This window comes from Branchiostoma lanceolatum, chromosome 12 (assembly GCF_035083965.1).
Source record: "Branchiostoma lanceolatum isolate klBraLanc5 chromosome 12, klBraLanc5.hap2, whole genome shotgun sequence".
Taxonomy (NCBI): domain Eukaryota; kingdom Metazoa; phylum Chordata; class Leptocardii; order Amphioxiformes; family Branchiostomatidae; genus Branchiostoma; species Branchiostoma lanceolatum.
This window is the reverse complement of record NC_089733.1, coordinates 12,117,464-12,141,760: the sequence shown is the minus strand read 5'-3', so window position 1 is coordinate 12,141,760 and position 24,297 is coordinate 12,117,464. Positions and strand designations below refer to the sequence as shown.

Sequence of the window (24,297 nt, the reverse complement as noted above, 5' to 3'; positions counted from 1 at the left end):
ATTGGACACAAAGTGGACTTGGGAAAGCATGGGGAGAGGATATAGCTTGCCTGGGACATAAACAGCCAGCAATGCAAGAAGAAGGGGTGTTCTAAACACCCCGTAATATCTGAGCGCACAAGCTGAAGCATTAGGCAGAAGTTGAAAGTCTGAAGGTGAATCAAATGCATGGGAAGAGGATAGCTTGCAGAATGGTTTGGCAGCCCAACCTACAATGTACATTTGTAGGATACCACAGCCAGAAATGCAAGAAGGAGGGTACTCTAAACAGTCACCCCCATAAGATATGTAGATGCTAGTGTTCGGGTAGCTTGAGGTTCAAGGAGTGGAGGGAATGAATCAATGGATATGAGATGGACATGGGAATGTATAGGAAGATGATGGTATGGGAAAATGATAGAATGAGATTATGATAGTATGTGAAGATGAAAATGAGAAAATGAAAAGATGACACTGAAATAAAGTTAGTTTGATGAATGGTTGGGCAGCCCAACCTCGAGGTTTAGCTACTCGAGTTCAAGGAATAAAAGGATATGAGATAAAAATGGAAATGTATAGGAAGACAGCTTGTTGGACGTGCAACTTTCATCAAAGTCAACATCAAGGCAGCAACCTTCTGTATATATACAGGCCAGTGCAAGTAGGCTTCCTTCAGATCAGCAGAAGCTTCAGAACCAGATGTACACAATGTGCAGGTACATTACAATACATGATACCAGGCAGCAGATCTAGACATACACGTCATGTCTGCTGCAAAGCCTGCTCTCCAAGCTAGCAGCTGGATTCTGGTCACCTGCAGCTTAAAAGATACACACCAAAGTATGCAGCATCTTCTGCATCTTCTGACATTGCCAGCTAGATCCAGAGACAATCATGTCTTTACCTTGCTTTGCTGGAAAGCCAGCTATATCTGAGCTGGTTCTGCATTACAAGGCACTAGAGCCAACGACAAGGTGTCTTTACCTCGCTTTGGAGATCTTTCATTTCCCGACATCGGACCATTTCCGGTGTGGCCCAGGACTGATCTGCCCGTTTTCCAGACCCGGACGTCATCTCGGCCATCATCTCCGCCTAAAACATCACGGGGAAGTGTCAACCGAGTTGCCCAATGTGGTATTCCTCAGAATACTTCAAGGATCGTTGGTTCAAAAAATATCAATTTTCAGGGACAAGGGGGCAAAGGGAAAGGCCATTAAAACAGGGATTGAAGGTGGCATTCCTCAGAGTACCAAAAGGATTGTTGGTTCAAAAGACATCAATTTTGAGGGATGAAGGGGGCAGATATACAAATGTACAAACCATTCAAACATGGATTGATGATTTCAGAGTGGGAATTTTCTGCAGAGGATATGGAATTGCGATGGTAACAAGGATAAGTTGAAGAGAGGTTTTCAAGAGGAGTTGCTGGACCGTCATGGGGATTGGCAGATGGGATTTTTGATAAACCTTACAAAAATCATGCGATTGGAAAAGAAAGAAGACAACAACTCGAAGCTGGCTGCTCAGGACTACAAAAAGCAGTAAACGACACACAGATCCATCAAATCGAGATCAAAGAGTTCAGCCAGCTCCGAAAGAAGAGATGAAATCCCGCAGACAATGTAAAACCCTGTACCGATGAACGGGTAGCGCCTGCGTTCTGTGTATTTCGTGTCACTTCAGCCTCTGTTCCATACTCATAGGCATGGGCAGACCCTGACACTTCTGTTGTTCGTGTAGTTTCCCACTCTGTCGTTTCGTACTCCGCTTCCATTCTGCCTGGAGTACCGGCCGTCTCCGTGGTATAATGTGTTATGATCACTTCTTCATCGCTATCTTCGTATGTTTCCACTCCAGTTACAGTAGTAGTACCCCCCTGCGTGAGTACACCAATCCTGCTTATGCAACTTACATGAAAACTGATAGGTATATTGTATACATGTACAAGTCATGTAATACTGTGTACATGCAGTTGACCTTGTTTTCTTAACTACATGTACAAGAAATTGAAGCATGTCTTCGAGTTTGACAAGAAGTTGAAACATGTCTTGGACTTTCACAGGAAGTTAATAGAAACAGTATGTCTTAGACTTTCACAAGAAGTAGAAACATGTCTTTTAGAAGAAGTGGAAACATGTCTTGAACTTTTACAAGAAGTTAAGAATAACATGTCTTGGACTTTCACAAGATGTTAATAGAAACAGCATGTCTTAGACTTTCACAAGAAGTAGAAACATGTCATGGACTTTAACAAGAAGTGGAAACATGTCTTGGACTTTCACAAGAAGTTACGAAACATGTCTTGGACTTTCACAAGAAGTGGAAACATGTCTTGGACTTTCACAAGAAGTAGAAACATGTCTTGGACTTTCACAAGAAGTGGAAACATGTCTTGGACTTTCACAAGAAGTAGAAACATGTCTTGGACTTTCACAAGAAGTGGAAACAACATGTCTTAGCAGTCACAAGAACTACAATGCAGAAACATTCTCATGACATCTTGTTCGCTTAATAACGACCATGGTCCTGCTTTCTATTTTACCTCACTCTGCAGCTGATTCATTTCCCGGACGCGCTTGGTCTCCGGCGTCTCCCATGGCTGGTCCGCCTGAAACATCGAAAACAACAGTCAAGAAATTTGTTTGTTTGTTCGTTTATTTGTTTGTTTTTGACATCCTGAAAACATAAGTCCCTAGAACGTAGTGCGCATACGGTATATAGGCCCTGGTATCTGAACCTATCATAACTGCCGAGTCTCTAGCTTCCTCTCTGATCAACGTTGCATTAGAATAACGTTCGTTAAATAATATATCTCTTTGGACACAAATACGCGGACACAACCCTAAATGCTTACATTACTGTATACATGCTGAAACCACATCAGTTGAAAACAGATCCCTATCCAACAATATTTGTCTTCAATACTACACCATGTACCAAAAAAAGTTAATTTTTAACATCTTGCAAAATGTTGAAAATTCTATTTCAAATTCCACATGGTTTGAACTACTTGGTTGACTTGACACATTCTCTTTCATCTATCAAGCTAGTTCTCATTTAGGCTTGATTAAAATTTAAACCTAAAGGGTTTAGAGCCAGAAGATGTTTTGTGATGATAGTAAATAAAATAAAAAATCCCTTTATCCCTTGTGTCTCTTTTTATCCAAGTTTCCATGTACTGAACCTGAATCTACTTTGTATTCATGAGTCAGAAAATTAGTTAAAGTATGACTCAAGTTCCCAGACACCCCTTGGCTAAAGAGCAACCCCCTCACCCTTCTGTCTATACCGCCCCCCTCCCCACACCTATCACGGCATGACAATTTGAAATGATGTCAACTGAACCTGATATGGTACAAATATAATCTAACACGTAAAGCTTTCAGTCAACTGATACAGAAAGTAAATGGTCTGTACAACATTATCCCAGTTTCCATTTATGAAAATTTCGGTGTGTACCAGATTATGGGTACTACTTTAATCGTTTCCTGGCGTCCTTTTGTAGATCTATGCTACACATTCCCTAGTCCCGTTGCACCAAGGCAACTGCAGACCAAAATACTATGCTCGGCATGCCACCCGCATATCATGTTTCAGAACTTCTAAAAATATGAAAACATTTATGCCTTATCTACAATTGCCAAACTGTGTCTGAATACTTCATTTATGTTTAATTCACACACTCCAAAGAGTTTCACAAACATTGTATAGGTACATACTTTAATATTTCAATTTAGCAATGAAACATTTCATATACAACTGTCTTCAATACAATTTCTTGAATTATGGCAACGATTATTAATCGGGTAACGTCGATCTTATCAGGGTGACCCGAAACCACACACAATAAAACATTTGAGCAACGCTTCATCTCATAACCTTGCACAATAACTTCACTTCTACATAATCTTATCTTATCTGGTTACTCTCAAGCCAGTTAGAGTTTTATGGACAAGGAAAGATGAAGCATACATAAATAGCCCGAGCATTCCTCTACAAATATGGCTGCGCTTAGTATGTTCCATGCCCTACAGCAAAATTGAGCCCCAAAATCTCATCAGCAAAATTTTCACTACTTCTGATATCCATTTCCTTTGATATTATTATAGTACATGGCTTCAAGTCTTTACTTTAAAGGCTATGATATTGTTTGATTTTGATCATCTTGGAAGCATAATAGAATACATATGAGACTTATGGTTGCAATCCTACATGGCGAGTTATCTGATTGTATAAAACCCAATTTCAAACAAACAACAAAAAAAGCACAAGTACAGCATTTATGAGGCAGAGAAGTGCAAACGGAGGGGTAGAAACTCTGCTTGATATTTACCATGTTTGCGGTGCTATCCGGACTTCAACAAAGAAGAGGAGATGGAACAGGGAACGGTCCCACACAGTAATCCGGGTATGCGAGCCACTTGGTAACCGATATATCCCCCGGTCGGATGATGATGATGCAGCGAGCCCGTGTCTCCCAGCCTCTCCCACAAGTGTGACTGTCAATCAGCTGCTATATATGCAGCGATTCTGCTGGGGTGACGCTTTTGGGGATGGGGTTACCCTGCCGGGCGTGTCAGGAAGCCTGGCTGATATGGTAGGCTACGATTTTAGACTCTCTGTAAATTTCTAACAATCAGCTGCGTTTTGTGTAGTAGGAAGACAGAAAGAAAAGAAGAAGAGAAAAAAGGATAAGTATGATAACACAGAATTATAAAACAGTTAAGAAATGAAAGAAACATGTTCAGAAGTATGTTTACTACAACAAGGAAGGAAGCCAAGGAATTATGTTAATAAGCAATGTAAGAGGAGTCAAGGCAAACCCATAACAACAATGCGGGATATTTTTGTACTATCAGAGTCATAATCTACCAAATATAACCATCAAATGAGACAGCGTAAAAGGAAAATAGAGAAAAGAAGGGGTGAAACTGTTGGAGGCATGTTTATGTCGTGTTGTGTAAGTGCCAAGAGAATGTGCAAAACATAAATTGTTTGTTCTAAATGCAGCGCTAGGAAATGGACCAGCTAGGTCAACAGGACACAGACAAATATATATATAACAGAAAAACACCCTTTTCAGGCTCAAAGCGAGGAGAGAAACAAATGCAGGTGGACAAATATTATCTGACCTACTTATTATGGTCGCAAGCTAAAAATTTGCTGCCATTTTGTTGTTACATACAAGGTTAAAGGAAAGCTACACAAAATATTGAAAATCCTGCTATGCTATGCTTAATATATTCCAAAGTCAAGTTCTAACTTCAGGTTGTTTCACATAAGTCCGTCATAGTTTTGGGATCTTCCACCGTTTGCAACTTATACCATGCTGACGCCTTCTCACCTGATAATTTTGGTAAACGAAACACTGACGTCATATAATTCAATCATCAGGTGAGAAGGCGCGATAATCTCACCTGATAATTGAATTATATGACGTCAGTGTACTGATTTTTTCACCTGATGATTGAATTATATGACGTCAGTGTTTTGTGTACCAAAATTATCAGGTGAGAAGGCGTCAGCATGGCATAAGTTGCAAACGGTGGAAGATCCCAAAACTATGACGGACTTATGTGAAACAACCTGAAGTAAGAACTTGACTTTGGAATATATCAAGCATAGCATAGCAGGATTTTCAATTTTTTGTGTAGCTTTCCTTTAACGTATATCAAAGGCTAAAGAATTATGAAAGATACTTGTTTTCAAACTGTCCCTGAATGACAGACGTTTGCTAAATGAAGGTTTCATACAGCGTTGTTATTACACTGTAACAGTGTTTTACTCTTTTTTTCCGTGTGACTTACTCTAACATTTAGAGTTCCTGACAAATTTTCAAAGATACATTGTGTATATTTCTATAAGCATACACTTTTTTTTCAAGAATGCCATAATGTACATGTAAAGGATATTAAAACTCAACTGTGTAACCAGTAATATTGAAATATGGGTCATGATGACCTTGAAATTGTGAAAATGACTTTCAGAATGCTGTAATTACGCAGCATGGTGCAAAGAACAACAGTCGCATTACCATAGTTGTTCTCTCTTTATTTTTCAGAATATAATACAGTTACTTAATGTTAATCATGTTGCACTGTATAAGACAATACAGATAGATAGGATTCATGATCAAAGTGAAAGGTACAGGTACAAGTGAATCCTAAACATAGGAGAATTTACAGTAAAGGGAAAATTGTATTAGACAACATTATTGGCTATTAAAGTGAAACATAAAGCATTAAGTACAGTGGAGGAGGGTATAAAAAGGTAAGTAATACATTACATATTGTACACTTGATAGGGGAAGAGAGTGTACAAAGATGATACTAAGTGTTTCAGAAATGCTTTGTTGAGGAAATAGAACTGTTTTTTTCTAAACATCTGATTATAACTGAAAAGAGAGCAGACACTTTTACTACATTAGGAGGCCACCAAAGAACTTGAATAGAGAAAAACACCCATAAACAGAGTAAATTATGAACAGAATGACAAAAAAGGGACAGTTGTTGGTTGAAGGAAAAGAGGCCACTAACAAATAGCAAACCTTTGATTTCAAAAAATTCTGTCAGTTCATTTGTCTATCCGTCTGTCACTGTCGTATCGCTACCTTATATGTCAGTTAGCATGTCACTTGTTGAGAAGCAATCTTGGTGAGCAATGGTTGCTGCTGATTGGCTGCCTGGTCATGTGATCAGTGGTGGTCCAGCTTCTTCTCTGCTGCTAGACTAGTTGATCCCTGTCAACATCACCTGTATTTCCTCTATATGTAATTTCAGGGAAGGAAATGTGTGTAAAAAAATAACATTCATGGTCAACTGTGAGAACATTTGTTGTGTCGTGTAGCCACTCATACATGTACTTACAGAGGACTTACCAACCTCTGTATTATTGTTGTCTGTGTTATGTTTCTGTATACATACCTGGGTACCTACATGCACCGTCCTGGTGCATGGGCCTTGTCTGTGTGGTCGTGTTTGTGTATTTGTTTGTTTGTTTGTGTACCGTTCATACCGATGATGTGCGTGAGTCTTACCAGACTTTGCTGCTGCGACTGCTGCATAACCCGCGCAATCTCCGGCGTCTCCGATACGACCGTGGGCTTGCTCTGCGGATAATGCCTGCAGTAAAACAGCGAAAGATTACTTCGTTGTATTTCAGAAAACAGAAAAGGAGACCGTGTAACAGTGTGGTTCAAGCACCACTTACTGACCAGGCTAATTGGTACGAACATTTTACTTTTAGCCTAGTGGTGTGTTGGGTTTGTGCGCTGACGGGCCCAGGTTCGATTCCTGGGAGCCAGGAGACTGTACTATTCACCTTGTGCATTTCAACTATGAAAAAACTTGTTTGTTCGTTCAGACTCTTGTAGTGCCTAGTGTCACATACATGTAGGCTTTTCTATTTCAGCAGCAGGTATATTTTTACAGGGAGAGATTGCTAGCTCTTCTTCTTTTATCCCCATCTTAATTCCCTTCCAAAAGACTGGTGCAGCCCTAACTGAGATGTCCTGACCCAAGATTGAACTGGGGTCTCCCAGTCATTTAGCAACCTAGTAACTTGAACCAGGAGCTCAACTGTGAGGCTGCTACCAGTTGAGCTATACAAATAGGGACATTCCTATGATATTAACTATAAGAGACTAGTATCATAATCTTTTGATTTTGTCTATCATTTGACACATAACAAAACAAACGTGACTATACTGTTGTAATCATTTCAATAAAAACAGAATAAAAAGATCACATTGTTGTAAACATGTATGTCTAACTGTACATGTATGTCTAATTGTGGAGCATTGACTCAATGGTTTAAAATAACCTCACCAGATTTAAATGAGTCACATGAAAACGATGGGGTTTGTCAGTTTTGAACATAATGGGAAAAATTCTTCCTCCAACAGTTTACAAATATTCCTACGTGTACTTCATACATGGTCTTTAATAATTAGCAAATATTTCAATTCAATTGTCAATGTTAACACCAGGGGTACCCATCTTTTATAATAAGAATTAGATAATAATACATTCAACAAAATTTATTCCATGCACAGTGGAAGTATGGGGGTCTATCGCAGAAATAATTTTCTGCAAAAATCTGATAACCAAGAAATAAGATTGCTGAGGCCTAAACTGTATAACCTTAAGGCATTCCCATAGTACTTCCTTGCTTTGCATTGTACCTACATTTGTACTACACCTTGATCCTTTTCAGAGTAACAGTAAATGCTTCAAACCTATTCAGAACTCCCATTTAGACAACGCAATAAACTAGCGAATGAAGAAAGATATTTGCACAGCTGGTCAGAATGGCTTCAGTTCGATAAGAAGTACATTGTACTACTTCTTCAATATAACAATTGACCTACTCCTATAGTACATTGCATGTTTACTAATACTATCACTAGTATTTGTACCTTTTTTTGTTGCTTCAGAGACTGATCTGTTAGTTATTAGCAGTATTTCATGACTGCACTATGTCAAACATGAAGCCTAGAAATGTTTGACTCCGTGCCATTGTACATATATTGTCTGCGTATCATTTTCATAACATGGGCCAGAAGTGCCTAAAATGAACCATATATTTTCATTGTTATTACCTCAAGTCCCATAAGTAAAGAGTTTTGGTAAAGGGGAGTTCAGAGGATTTTAGGGAAGTGAAATTATCGTCTTTGACAATTTTTAAAAAGATTATGTTAAACTTTGCATAAATGTACCTGTGTGCATTAAACAGCCTAGAACTAAACTGACAATTGCATGAAATCTAATAGTAATACATGCATTCTGTTTTCACTTTCTTACACCAGCATGCATTTTGTCATAACCCTACAACACTTACATTAATAATAAAAATTTATACTATTGCCATATCAATTGAAGTTCTTGGTTCTTGTATTTTCAAAAGATAATGTCAGAAAACATAAAATGTCAGAGAACCAAGGAATTACATTGGGGTGGCCTAAACAAAGATAAAAGCAAGATGACAACTTAAAGATGACACTGGTCTTAAGATAAAACTCGGGTAGACATCTTTCCTACTACATCTTTCCATCTGCATCCATATGGAGGTGGCTTGCTTGTCCTTATATCAGGGCTCGAAATAATGGATGTGCACCCGAAATTGGTGCTGCATGTGTACCTAATTTTTGGCTGCGGGTTCACAGGTGCACCTAGATATTTTTTTGGCTATAGGGTAGAGGTACTACATTTCGTATTGTACACTAGTATACAGAATATTCTTAAAATTTAAGTAACGTTATCACAAAAAGTCCTTTGTTTGATTATTTTTTATTTGAAGTTAGCTATAGAATTTGAGATTGAAGTTTTGCTGATATTCTACTTTACCCTATTTCATGTTGTGCACTCAGAAATCTTTCTGTGCACCAAAATCTTTAGGTTAGGTCCATGAGTGCACCTATTTCCAAAAATTAATTTCAAGCCCTGTTATATTTTGAAACTGCCATGAACAGTGCTGATGCTGCCCCCCCCCCCCCTGTTTTGACAGTGTTATATTTATACCAGGCAATACACTAACATGTCAAGTCCCACTGACACTAGTGTGGACACAGCTGGCTGTGATGGCTCAGCCATGTACAGGTCTTATACAAGTACTTCAGGGCTGTTTGAATTTAGTTACTTCCTTTATATGAATGAATGAAGACCTTTATTGCACATTTCTGCCACACTTGGCTAAGTACAGGTCACAACAAAACAAAATACAAGTACAGTTAACAGATATAAAAGAATATGACTATCATTAGATAAATTCTACTTCTCCTCGCTTTTCGGTTATAGTAGTAATCAACCAGGCTGTAAATACGTAAAGACTGAAGGCATAAATTTAGGGGGGGGGGTAGAGTCTTCACCACCATATGCACTAAAATCAATGGCAAATTTTCCTTTTAAATCAATATGTTTTTTCCCATTGTTCACACAGATTACAGACTGATTACTGTAAATCAAAATTACCTCATTAATCACAGTTATGCATGATGTATGTACATGCAACTATACATATAAATCTAATCTATGACATTTAAGTTTGATGTCATGCATTGTAGAATGAAACATGCTTCAATAGCTGAACATCCAAATCTTTTTATGTAAAACATTTAACATGATTTCATTTTTTTTCTGTATTCTGTAAATACTATAATTGCACATGAAATTTCTTGACGATTCGATCCAAAAATGGTTTGAAAAACACAAGCCTAGAACAACTGATCCCCATATCCCACCCACATAATGATATTCATTTCCCACGTTGTTGCCACATACCAGAACAAGACATATTCAGGCCATGGTCACTGACTCATTGTCGTCCCAAAATATGGGGGAAATTCTGTCAACTTCTTACACTGAGGATCAGATATGATTGATCAAAATCAATAAAATCTGCCATAAATACCAAGAAAAGAATTGCAGTTACACGACACTTAATGCTCTATTTTGTTTATGATAACCCTGAATATATACTAACAGGAACACTGACATCTTTGAATAATAGAGATGAAAACAACAATCACTAACTAACCTTTGTGCCACAGGTAAACTTATTCATCAGTAGTATCCAAAACAGTACAATTCTACATGAACAAATAAAACATTATTGCTTAATATAAAGAATTCTTATAGAGGCAGGCATTTCTAAACCCAGTCTGGTATACCGTATGTGAATGGATTTCTGATGTTACTTAATTAGGCCACCTGAATGATAAAATTCAATGATCTACAGTAGATGACATTATTACAATTGCTTTGTTCTTTAAATGTTTTCGTTACATTCAATGAATAGTTTGTAAGTCGTAGTAACTACTTATTTTAGTTATTAGACACTTCCTAACAAAATTTACCTGGCCAATGTTTCAGAAGGTAGCTGAGGAGTTATTAAAATGTTGACCAGGTAAATTTTCTTGATGTTGTGTCACAAGAAGTTTTGATTATTTTCCTACTGGCCAAGTGACTTGCTGTTTAAAGTCTTAAAAGACTTTTAAGATGGTAAATACTGCTTTCTGTGCTTAGCACTCAGCATTTGGGAAAAAGTACCAGTATATAGGTTGAACAGTATATAGGTTGGACTAGCCCCATGCTGTAGTGATTGCACAAAGTTGTGCGGCCAAAGGGCCATTGAAACAGAGATGGTCTCCGCCCTACATTGTATGCACCATCTAGTGTTGGAAGGACTTTTTTATATTGTTTACTGTTTCCATCTTGGACAGCCCTCTAGCAAGTACAGTCAAACGATGAATGAAACATGTTTCAGGAATGCTCAGAAGATCCTGTACAAGCTAATACTAGTAATAGAAACCAGCTAAATGCCTTTACATGGTTAGGAAGGTTCAGGTCCAGGAGACTTGTGTTGAGATGGGTGAAGCCTTATTAGGTTCTAGCCTTTTTATCACATACACCCTTGAGAGAGAAGCTAACAGCACATGTGCCACAGGACTGACTTTGACAACTTGGTACAAATACTAACAAGATTGTGTGCTTTCACGCTTCTAAAGACCATACTTTGGTGATGAGAGCAGTCTTTTGTTTGTTTGAACTCTTTGAACATCTTACACAACTTCTTAATCTTTCTTAACAGACAAAACTGCTTTAAGTAAGAGTATAGCAATGTATCAAATGTTTTAAGGAAAGTTAATTTCAATGATTCTGTGTAGTCAATTACTTGTTTCTACATATACATTACTGACCAAATCAAATGATATTTGATATCTGTTTGCATCCAGTCATATTGCCATACCCTGTGTAACATTAGTCCACAATTATGCCAAATCATGGTCTTAAAATTATGATACTCCCTGAAACTGTGTGTACCAAGGTACAGCCTGTCCCCTCAGACTCTCTTTTCATGTTAAACTAAACTGAGAACGAGCAGATACAATTCGCAAGGCCTTAGAACAGCCTAGACAGTTAGGCCATGTTGATTTGATTATATGGATGACATCCTCTGGGGACCCCAAAACTGAAGTGAGCGTGCGAATAAATAAAAGGTTTGGAAAAAAAAGTTGGCTTCATTATGAAATCTAAATGGTCAGGAAGGATGAACAAAACTAAACACACAAAGTATGAAATACCGAACAATTAAAGATTCTTCATTTTTGCTCTTTCACATCTTCTTTGACTGGAATTTACTCTGGCATTATAAGACATTAGTATACATTATTCCGAAATATTTTGCAATTTACAGCATGTATCTTCTCATTTTGCAGCTGCTTTGTACAATTTACAGTATGGCCAAAAACTTTCTTTTTGTTTTGAAACAGACTAAAAGTGATGCGTGGGGATGTCATCCATGTAATCAAATCACCATGGCCTTACTAACATAAAGACTGCATGCTTTTGCCATGAGTGACCTTGAAGTTAATACACAAGCTGGAGAGAAATACAAGAGGTTAACGAAGCATAATCTAAGCCAACCCCAGAGGTTAAAACTCCTCAATCACCGCTCAGGTAAGTCAAACCTGATTTTGATAACAAAGAGTAAACAGTTGATAGCCTTAAAGGACCTTAAGGCTTTAAACAAAGTCTCTTTTTACACCATATCTATTGAAAACATTATGGCTGCTATAATCATCATAAAACCGCTTGCACTTGCTCTGTGTAATGCCAAAGCATTATGGCAAAAAAAGTATCTAATCTGGAAAAAACATTTGACAAGCTAAGCCTTTTGGAAGCAGGAAAACGGCCTACAGATACTGTAGGTACAGTAATGTTATCATGGGCTATTTGTAACAACTGGCAATTCACTAGGATGGATAGCATAGAAGGGAGGCTAATGTCCTTACCAGTAAAGCTCCTAGGATCACCACAAAGATCTCTCTCTGCCACAAAACCTGAAGAACTCCGGCAAACCTCCCTTCACTTCAGCGAAGAATCACAATCTTGTTTCCCATAGTGGTGAAATCACAACGGCTCGTCCAGAAAACTCGTAGCCTTACCGGATGGTAGAAACATGAAGGGTAAGACTAAAATACCCCGGTCCTGTATTGGTGTTATATGTTATGCCAGCCCTGGGATAGGATGGGATGAGATGACCAGCTGTTCAGGGGCCTGACTGATGCAGGGACATGTGTGGGCACTGGTAGGGGAGTCTTTGGTTACCATCACTCGGGGATGTCCCCAGAAATTTAGAGTATGATGGTGCTAAGGGTAAAACCATCCAAGTTATGGCCAACGCAACCGACCAGGAGAGGAAAATGGCCCTCCTCTTGTGAGTGGCATTTTGCCTTTTTTCAAAAACAAATGCTGGAAATTGTTCATGTCAGCTGTAACTGTTGAGACATTGCTTGTCCATTAATGTCTTTGTTTTTTTCTTCTTTATCCTTTATTTCACAATAAAAATAAGCAAAACTCTTTGACCTTTACTAAAGTGTAATCATCCATGACACTAAATGTCTTGCTTTGCTACTACATGTAGTACCCAAATATCATGAATTCAAGAATTGTGCTGCAGTTTACTCTCTTTATGCTTTTATGCTTTCAGCATTAGCGAAGTATTCACACAGAGAAAGAGAAACAGATTCTAATAGAATCATGACACAACCAATGAAATGCATTGCAACAGGACTCTGGAGTATAACCCCATACCATATTTGGTTACCAGTATTCAAATGGTTCTCATCTCATTATAAGAACATTTAGGGGTCATCAGACGATCAATGAAGACCAGGAAGAGTGATGATTTGAAAAAGACCATCATATCCTTCAAACACATTTCAATTCATTCTATTTCCATATTTTCTTTCATCTTGTTTCACTTTGTTTCATTTTTTTATTTGTTCAGCTGAGATGCAGCTAAGGCTGCCCAACTTAATAACCCAACATCTGCTTGGAGACTTGACCAAGTGACCAAAAGTGTGGAACAGATTAGTTCTAAACCATCACACACTGGGTTGATACAGTAGTTTAACATACTGGTAGCTTTATTTTACAGCTTCTTACATATTATTTTGACAGTCTCAACGGACCACAGTATATCTTCTCCTGGTGGAGACTGATTCCTGATAGACCTTGACTGTTTCAAGTTCAAGCTGATATCAAACATGTGCACTAACTTGACCCTTGTGCATCTCCCGCTGAACTTGGGTTCACATAAGGTCAAGTGCAAGAGACATCACAGCTGTTTTAAGCTGAAACTGACATCTAGAACAATCCATCTTAATCCAGAAGGCTAATCACAATTCTCTAAAAATCAAAGGGTGTAATTATTGTTGGCAATTTAGGCCACAACAATTTCATTTGTTGGTTCGTGGGTTTCAAAAGATGATGCTGACAGATAAAAATAGAGTCGGGGTAGGGGGGGGAAATGTTAGTCCGTACCTTAGTACACTGACTCAGTTTTAGGGAATGAAAATTGTACGATTCAAATTTTCCTCCCTTGCTTACTTTTCTGTTCAAAATGTCCAAGAACCAAGGACATAAATACCTTGCAGCTGATTTTGGGCGGCAAATAACATATCATACTAGCAGATTTACATTTGTACACCTATTCAAGAGTTCAGACAACGGCAACCGACGGCTTACAACTGCAATGTTATCCATCTCAAAACAGCGCCTGTCCTTCCATGAACTTCAAAGTGCAAGATTACAGCATTGAGCCTGGGAACGAGAAATTGCATCCTATATGACTTCCAACATCCTGCTTCATGTGAGTGTACGAAGCCAACGTCCCGTGTCACACAGTAGAGGAGCTTCGGCCGAAATTGTTGATCGCCAGAAGGTATTTTCTCGCCTGACAATCTCCTATATCATATTCAATAGGCTCGGTATCATAACCTGTAAACATTGGCCAATCCCTAAAAATTGTGCGATGATCGAGAGAACACTGGGTGTACTACGGCCAATAATGTCATTTGGACCTCGTAGACACGTAAGACGATCGATTTTCATGCTGTGTGACGGGGGCTTATCAGACCTAACCTACTGACGTTGTAGCCTCTACCTGGCTCCAGAGATGGCTGAAATTAGTGAAAAGAGTAGAAATTTGCTAAATATGGTAGACAGATAATATGCCAGAGGAATTAGCCAGTCATGTAGTTAAGGTGGCAAACTGTTACCCAGGACAGCTAACTCCTCTGGCATGTTATATGTCTACAGTATTTGGCCAATTTTTACTCTTTCCAGCTACATCTGGAACCTGGTAGAGGCTACTAAAGTTGCCATACAGGGAAGCCCTGGACCCTATGACTCACTCCCTGCACTGGCTGGAGCTATTTTCAGGTTTGCTGACCGAGGGGCCACATTCCTGCGATGTTGGACAGGCTTGGACACTCGCTAATGTACCTTACACAGACGCCAGCTATCTCTGGTATGGGTAACCGCAGATAGGGGGGAAACTGGCAAGGGCAGTGCACCACTGGCACTGTGTTGCACAACACTACATGGTATGATAGGGGTGGGTACTAGTCAGCATTTCTTTGGACTTCATAGCCATCCGTACAGTATGCATACAAGTAAATACATTGGAAAATGTTTAGAACTTGACATTATTGTGTTTCTACATGTATACCTTACACTTAAGAAGGTAATTGAAGAGGGTGTTGGTCTTAAAGATGAAGAACTCTGTTCTGTCATGCTCGAAAGGGACATGTGGAGACATTTGTGTCACCTCACAGAGGATGAATTCAACTGAACTGTGTTTTTATGGTAGTAGAAGACTTTACACACATGCAAGTCCCTGTCCTTTTGTTGCGTCAATAATGATCCTTTATTTAATCTGTCTCCGGTTAGAGCTTTATTAATGCTGTTTTTTGTGATTTCTACATCTTTTAATGATCCACTTCTGTATTTTGCCTAAACCAGGCCCTCCTACGGGTGTATGGATCGTAGAATTCGACAGAAAAAGGAATAATTATCCAGTAGTCCACGGTGAAGATCACGTTTTGCCTACGGAGCCTGCGAATGAAACCCTGGCAAATATTCTCGGTGTAGTTAGTCTGCTGGAGACTATTCTGTAGTGGCTATCAGCAGACTTACGTGTACACGCAATCAGCCAAAAAATACCAGTCTCAAAATACCAACTGAAGGCTGATATATAGGCTTGTGTTTCTTCCGCAGTCACCAGAGGAAGCCGATCATATGGCAGTCATTTGGCATGATAGTCCTATTACATGTAACTTCACACGTACTAGAGTGTACCTTTGCACATAGATGGTAATTAGAGGGTTGTTGGGGAATGCGTTACTACCGGAAAGCTGTCCTAGATATGCTGCGCTACATGCACTCAAGAAAGGAAATTGTTATATGGATAGGAAGGTCTCACTGTGGGAAAGTTCCAAAATAAAGAATGATTTGCAGAGCAAATCCTAGTCGGATGTTTGTTGCTGTTGTTGTTGTTGTTGTTGTTTGGCATAAGTAAGTTTAGCTGGTATAAAAGATGCATATAGCCCCATATACTATATATCTAACCATGGGACAGTCCTACAACAGTGACATTGATGCCACATAGCTGCCAGTTTCAGTAGTGCAGGGAGGAACAGATTTGTTTGGACAAAAATTTTTTTTTTAATTGTTGTTGTGCAAACCTGATGCGTATAAACTACAAGATAGCTATTATGCTATATCAATCAAAGACACTATAATAGATACACATGCTTTCTATGACTGATTAATAGCCTGAAAGATTCTTTTAGATAACTTGACGAAAATTCAAAGTCTTACCCGACCTAACAGTAACACATAGTATTAACGTTACACATTTTTCAGCAATAAACCACATTTTGATCAAAGATTCTGAGTCGTCAAACTCCTATGGATCGTTACAATGACAGTTAGTACCATTGTTGAACGTATCATTTAGCATTTCTATACACTGTCTCAAAAGCATTGGACACAAATGTCCATGACCAACCAATGCCACCTACCAGCTAAGCCAGTATTACATTTTGAACATGTATCAGTAATACCAGCAGAACAAGCCAGTCCTGACATCTGCTTGGAGATTAACAATATTACCAGCAAACATTACAAGTACCTGTGGATTTCAGTCTATCCTTGCTATGACATATTTAATAAGGGACGGGAATCTGCATGTTGGGACAGAAAAACTTCACCCGATCCATCCAAAAATCTGAACTTCAAGAAATGAAATTGATGAAAATGTATATTCGTAAGCTTAAAATGACAGATTTAACAACAAAATTAACAGAATGGGCTCTCAAACAATGAGTTGGATGGAAACAAATCTAAAGCTGGAAACAGCCCTGTATAGAAAGATGCCTAGATCAACACATGTTCTTGTGTGTGGTTCCTATCAGCCCAAAAACATCTGCCAAAAGTAACTTGTCTCTAGCTTCCTCAAGTATGAATTTGAATGCCTGCCAAGAAAGAATGCCTTAGATGTTCTCAGACCTTCCCAAGGTCCTGGCAAGGAGCAGCGTGGCTGGGACCTTGCCCTGACCTTGACCTTACAGTGGGTGCAGGGTCAAATTTGCCAGCAGTCTACATGTCTCCAGGACCTGTCCCTCCATCCCCAGACAGAAATTTGCTTGTTGGGACGGACAAACTTTCATCCCAACCATCCAATAGAAGAACTTTATTGCACGACAATTGTACACGGTACAAAGTATGGCAACAATTCAATGATACAAAATAGAAGTATAGAATAAAAGTTAACATCCTAATCACTAAAAGAATACATAGACCTGAACTTCAGAACATGAAATTGATGAAATTGTATTCTTGTAATTCAAACTCATATACAGGTTCAATTCAAACTCTACTACTAACTGGACAAATTGCGAAGATTACTTTCGGTTTCGATTGACATCCATCACTCTTCTTCAGCATCACTAGATTGTTTTGATGTTATCAATGAGGTTTGGTGGCGTGTGTAGTCCAGTGGTTAGCGATCTTGCCTCTGGAACTAGAAGCCCCGGGTTTGATGCCGGCTGTGTCGCTCACTCGACATGCACGCTACCGGAAAGGGTCGCAGTCCTTAGGACGGGACGTTAAGCCATGGTATACTGTTCATTGTGCTTGTCGAAAAGAGCTAGGGGAATTTCCCCAGTACAATGAACCTGTAAATACTGTATATAGCGTCTGTCTTCTCTGTCACGACCAGTGGAAGATTAGCTCATCTGTTCATTGAGCTCATTTGAGCTAAACTGGTTGGAGATCACTTTCCTTTCTTTCCTTTTCCTTAGCTTTCAAGGCCTAGTTCTCCTGTAGCTAACCCCAGCCCAACAGGTTGTCAACCTGAGGCCCTAACCCTCTCAGAACGCTTGGAGAGATCTCTGACAAACCTGCCACATACTTCCTGACACTGCTGCTCTTGGGTGGGGAAGTCAAGGGCCTGGCTTCACTCAGTGTACTGAAAGACAAGCATGAAGGCCAGAGTACACTGCAAGAAACCAGACATTGCACAGACTCCACTCTATCTCTTTACCAAGTGGTTACTGTAATTCTTGTTTCTTTCACTGTAACATTATGGTCACTGTTTTCACGGTCACCTCGGTACCGGGAACTTATCATCACCATGAAAAACCTGTTGTAATTTTTTATAATTCCTTCACACTACCGTTAGAACTGTAAATCACTTGCGGCCACCGTGAAGTTAAAGTTCAGTGAAAAGGTCCATATTGCTTACACCATGAAATTTTGCTACCGTGAAGATAAAGTGAATTACAGTACTTTATCCAAATTAATGTGGCATACTGGTACACTGGGCAACATATAAAATTACCCCATATCAGAAAAGTAGATTTCTGAGGTATGGATCAAACTGGGAGTTTTAAGAAACCGTTTTTTGTCACCTGCACAACAATTTTACTACCTGTATATGTCACAGTACAGATAGGAATCCTACTAGTACAGATTGGAATTCCAATCTGTATTCACAGTATTGTGACATATATATTTCGAGCCCTGTGGTACAGTGTAGGTGGGCGGCCAGTCTAAAGCTTTACATACTGACTGTAACTGAGTCAACATTCCCTATAGATGTTTAACTACCACAACTATAGTTTCATTGAGGTTCTGCATAATAGAACACTTTACATTGCAGGCTGGCTGTCAGCTGACTTTTGTTGTCCGCCATTTTCCAATGCAACAGTACTTGGTGCATGTAAACAATCTCCTTTCTTCTGCAGCTTTCATGTTCTTTTTTTAACAACTTTTTCGCACCCTTGCACTGTATATACTGAAAACTATAGAGTGCTCCAAATTCATTTTGCCAAAATTTAGGTGCACTATACATGAAATAAATAAACCTAAATTCTATGGCTAACTTCAAAATTCTAAACCTGGTAATACAACAAAGGTTTTCTGATTTTTTGGGACACAATGTCAAGAATATGCTTTATACTACTGTACAATAGTGCACAAATGTACATTACCCTACACGACTACATTGTATCAAGGTGCACTAGTGCACCCATAGTCAAAAGTTAGGTGCTCCAATTTGGGTGCACAAAAGTGCACATGCACCCAATATATCTTGCCCTGACATGAGTTCTCGTATGACTTTGTGTGACTTCCCAGTCCTGAATTGTCCCTAAAAACCCTTCTGGTCCATTTCCCCTCCAGCTGACACATGGTAACATGTAGAACAGAACTTCTACCCACATGTTTATTTTCAATGCCAGTTTGCTTCCTGTCTGCTATTTTGGAACCAGGGTTGTGTCAAAAGTCTTAGCAAAGTCACAGTTACTGTCAAGGGAAAAGTGAAAAACTGAAACTGAATGCTAATTATATCTTAGGGTAAAGTCATCCGATTGTTTCTAAGATAGCAAAAAATAAACAAGATGAAAACAGGACTGAGAAGAAAAGTTGAATTTGACTATATCTAATCCAAACTGTGTAAACCGAGGAAGAGTTTTCCCCTAAGACCCTGTTTTTATATCAAGTTTTCTGTTAAGCATTATTTTTTAATATCCAAGAAACAAATGAAATTGGTGAGACATAATTCCAATGCTAGGGTGTCATGGTCAACATTGGTGCCCTTACAAATGTGACAGTGTCTGTGGGTGGCAAGCACTTTTATACACAAGTTCCTAAAATCACTTGTATGGCAAGGCAGTCAGAACAAGCACATACTTTCAGAAGAATCTAAAATAAACTTGAACAAGAGATGCCAACTTTTGTTTAAATCCACAGTAACACTCCCAAAACTGTGTTTTGTTGCTGTTGAGCCTGTTCAGTTGTTTTCTTCTCAAACTACCCTTCATACAGAATCCTGTTTCTGAGGAAATATTCTCCAATCGTTCACCTGACAGGTGGTAGAGTTTTCACAAAACTGGAGTAGTAAGTACGGCCACTTGATGTAATGGAGCCACCCACTTCATCCCTCCTTCAAGTCTCAAAACAGAAAAGGCAACAACTACATATACCTAGCTAGGATCCATATAGCACAACCTCACAGATGATCAGAACAAAATTCTAACCATTTATTACCTTTTGCTGTCTGTTTGTCTGTCTGTCTGTGTGTTTCTGCAATTCCCAAAACATCTACACATACACAAAACACAGCATTTTAATGTTGCTATTATTGTCTGTTGGAGTGGAAGAGTTATTAAGCAGTAAGGGGGTGAAGTCTGACTACCTTGTTGGCACTTGTGTTATAGATATAGAATTGAAAGCACTATATAGGGGTTGTGCCAGGGCTGTCTCCAGCTTTAAATGTTTTTCCGTCCCACTCATTGTTTGGGAGCCGATTTTTTAATTTTCATTGTTGAATTTGTCATTTTAAGCTTTAAAAAAATACATTTTCATCAGTTTTATCTCATGAAATTGATATTTTGGGGACGGAAGGGATTGAATTTTTTCCGTCCCAACAAGCAAATTTACGTCCCGGGTCGGAAGGACGGGTCCTGGAGACAGCCCTGGTTTGTGCATTAGAATACTTAGTAAAAGAAGGCTCTTTTACATATTTCTAGAACGCTATCCTATACGTGGGTAAACAGTGGTCATAGTTTATGCATATCTATGTTTGATAGTATGAGTCTAGGTCTTGTGGCAAGCAGTAATCCATTGTACCCTGATTCAGTCAGAAAACATTACAATCTTCCACCTAACATCTGCTTGGAGGTGAATGTTGGGGCAGGAACAATGCTCCAGGGCGGGAGAGGTGCAATAAACGAGTCTTTCATGCCAACAAATTATTCATGAGTGTGTATTGATCGATGTGTTTCTCACATGAGGATGACCCAGTTCCTATAACCTCAGACAATCACAGGACAATACAGACACACAATAGCTGCCCCTCCCCACTGATAGGGCTACAAATGGGGCTATTGTCAGTCAGGTATATCAATAGCAGCCCAGGGGAATAACCCATCAAATGTGACCACAAAGCAAACATAAACAGTTAGTGCACTAAGTGTTTGTGTTGATACAATTGCAGGGCTTGAAATACTCTATTTTGATTTGTTTTCTGCAATATTTGATTGACATTCCCAAGCCAGTTGTACCGGTATTCTTTTAACTGGCAAAATTACAAGTTATCTATATTTTTTTCTTCAAGCTCTCAATTTTTTCTGCAAATTGCATGTTCCAGAACGGACAATGTAAAATCTCTTTTATCATAAACTCCTTGGTTGCGAATAGGTATTTCAACCCTGAATTGGATTTTTTGGAAGCAAAAAATACTGTTTCTGAGAACAAAACATACAAAACATACAAACCCGTTTTTAAAGGCTTTTCCACAAACAACGTATACACTTTGCGACGAGAAAAACGCTCAAATAAAAATGCTGATATTTCTGACTGATCATTCTGGTGCTCGATCTGTACAGTGGGAAATACATTATCTTATTAATCAGAATTGTCTGTATTGAGCCCTTCGTTACCAACCCACCAGAGAAAATAACATTTGAATTGATTACAATAATTAGCCTCCTTCGCAGACCCTCTAGGAGCGTTGAGTTCATTTTGCGGGGAGCACTCATTTGCAATTTTCAACATGGGCTAGGTTCTCTAATACTGGGGGAGATTATTTACATGCATCTAGGTATTAGAGAGCCTGGCCCATGAAAATCGTGAATCAGTGCTCGCCCAAAAATAAACCCGGTGCTCCTAGACGATCTGCGAACGAGGCTAACAATAATCCTGTTGTAGAAATAGGCAGACTAATTGCCAATTACCTTTTACATTTTGCACTCTGATCGAAGTTTAAAACAATGCATGATATTGTTTTATCACTTTGGAACAAGCCTTTCAGATATATGAGAAAATAACTATAAAAAGGCAAAATTATCATCCTCCATTTCATTATTTCAGCTATTTGCCATTTACAACATTGTAATGTCTGGGAAAATTATCATACTCCATTTCATTATTTCAGCTATTTGCCATTTACAACATTATAATGTCTTGGAATATAATTCTCACACAAAGGTGAACTTTTGGTCAGCCCAATGGGGTTTGGGAGGAAAGCACATCACATTTATTCTTTCAACTAAATTAAATTATTTGTACCATAATCTCTTTGCAGTCTGACTATTGTGGATGAAACAACTGGTATTCCGTTGGGAAACATGATGTAAAATGTTGTAGAATCTCATAATAGTTCATACAGGGATCAACTAAATAATTCAATACAAAAATGCTCGAAATGTTTTACTTTTAACTTATTGATCTATTTACTTATGGTAAAAGCACAGTTTCGCTTCAAGGATATTTGGGGGTATGGGAGGAAAACACAGATCACATTTATTGCATAATATGATTGAGAACAATAGCAATATGTAAACAATATCAACTGATTATTGTCCTTCAGATAAAAAGGTGTTCTAAATAGCAAGAACAATTGAGTAAAGAGCTCAGTGAACACATCCTTGCCCCAACATACACACAAAATGAAATACAATTTATCTAGACAAAGCCACTTCAGTTGGCTCTCCAAGCAGAGGTTGGTGGGGAAGATTGTGACCTTTTTATCCTGTGCCCCGTATTGGGGAGAGCGCACAAAAAACGGGGCACAGGATAAAAAGGTCACAATCTTCCCCACCAACCTCTGCTTGGAGAGTATATACAGTTCTTAGCCTGTCTTGAACTACAGGTAGTAATGGCACAGGAAAGAGTGTCTGTTCCACCTGTGTGAGTCCTAATGCCACCAATCAGAGATAGTGACATGACTCAGTAAGCGATTGCCCTCAGGTCTGTTGACTTGGGGTCACCTGGATTTCAACTGCTTTGTAATGTATCACTCAAGTACTGGCTTCAAGCCAAGGCATTCTCCAGACCCCTGTAGCCATTTCTGATCTTACAAGTTAACCTTCTACATTTGTAAATGTCAAAAGCCGATGAGGCCTATAGCTATGATCAACCTTGACAATACAAATGTTGGTGTTGCAAGAGGGATCAGGTTTTCTGCATGACAAATTTGTGCATGAAAAAGTTGCACACAAAAAAGTTGCACATGAAAAATATGCGCACGGAAAAATTAATTTCCTGAAAAATGTCAGAAAATGTGAAGTATAAAATTCTCAGGCAGAAAAATATGACCCTTGATATTATTTTACGTCTGTTACCTGGATTTTTAGGTCCATTTGGTTAATTTCCAAATCTTCGCGCAAAAAGAAACCTAAATATTTGAGCATGAAACCTGAACATGTAAGAATCACTTACATTTTTCAGAAATATGTGAAAACGTTACTAGTTGGGTTTTGTTTTGTAAAATGTTACAAGATGCTCCAAAACTGTATTAAGTGATGAACTCCAGTTCTAAAGCTAGTCTCCATACTAGCCTCCATTGCAGTCCTTCCCACTAGCGATTTTTTTTCAACTTTTTTTGGGAGGGGGCGTATCTGCTTGAGCCCCGTATCTGCTTGGGATCCCGTAACCCCTGTGAGCTTGTAACGGCTGTGTTTACAAGCTTACAGCGTTTACAGGATCCCAAGCAGATATCAAAATCATACATCTGGTAAATTGTTGTTCTAAGTATGGGCATCAAGATCATGGGGGGGGGGGGGTCTTCTACAAATGAGGATGGGTCTATGTTAATAGAGTCAAACCTGCCCAAGAAGACCACTCAGGGGACTAATAAAATCTGGTCTATGTGGACAGGTGGTCACTACAGTGCTTGTGTTGATGGGAAAAATTATCTAACGAACCACCAAAAAGTGGCCACATTGGCCAGGTGATCATTATAGAGGTGGTCACTTGTACAGGTTTGACTGTGATTCTTTATTTCACTGTTTGAAAACACATATTTTGTGTTGTGATGTTTTGGACAGCATATTCTCAAGATGTGTGGTAAGATCTTAGTGAACTCTTTGATCCTTCAAGACAACTTATCTCCAGAAATCTTAAGCACCTGTTGATGTCTTCCTACAAAGTTAGCGAATCTAAATAAACAATAGTAAACAAATGTGCC

General features: G+C 38.9%; 1 protein-coding gene across 2 annotated transcripts in view; it reads right to left on the bottom strand.

The window, feature by feature from the left end:
• LOC136445853 (LIM and SH3 domain protein 1-like) overlaps nt 1-24,297 on the bottom strand; it is a 31,323-nt gene that overhangs the window by 2,609 nt on the left and 4,417 nt on the right. Inside the window, exons 1-6 of one of the 2 annotated variants that reach the window (XM_066444042.1) lie at nt 12,770-13,026; nt 7,016-7,100; nt 4,313-4,619; nt 2,522-2,587; nt 1,616-1,855; nt 964-1,071 (exon numbers count right to left, since the gene is read on the bottom strand). In XM_066444042.1, coding sequence (XP_066300139.1) covers nt 964-1,071; nt 1,616-1,855; nt 2,522-2,587; nt 4,313-4,315 — 417 coding nt within the window. In that variant the 5' untranslated portion in view covers nt 4,316-4,619; nt 7,016-7,100; nt 12,770-13,026. Of the gene's footprint in view, nt 1-963; nt 1,072-1,615; nt 1,856-2,521; nt 2,588-4,312; nt 4,620-7,015; nt 7,101-12,769; nt 13,027-24,297 lie in introns of those variants that run through there. The other variant, XM_066444043.1, reaches the window with a different exon arrangement.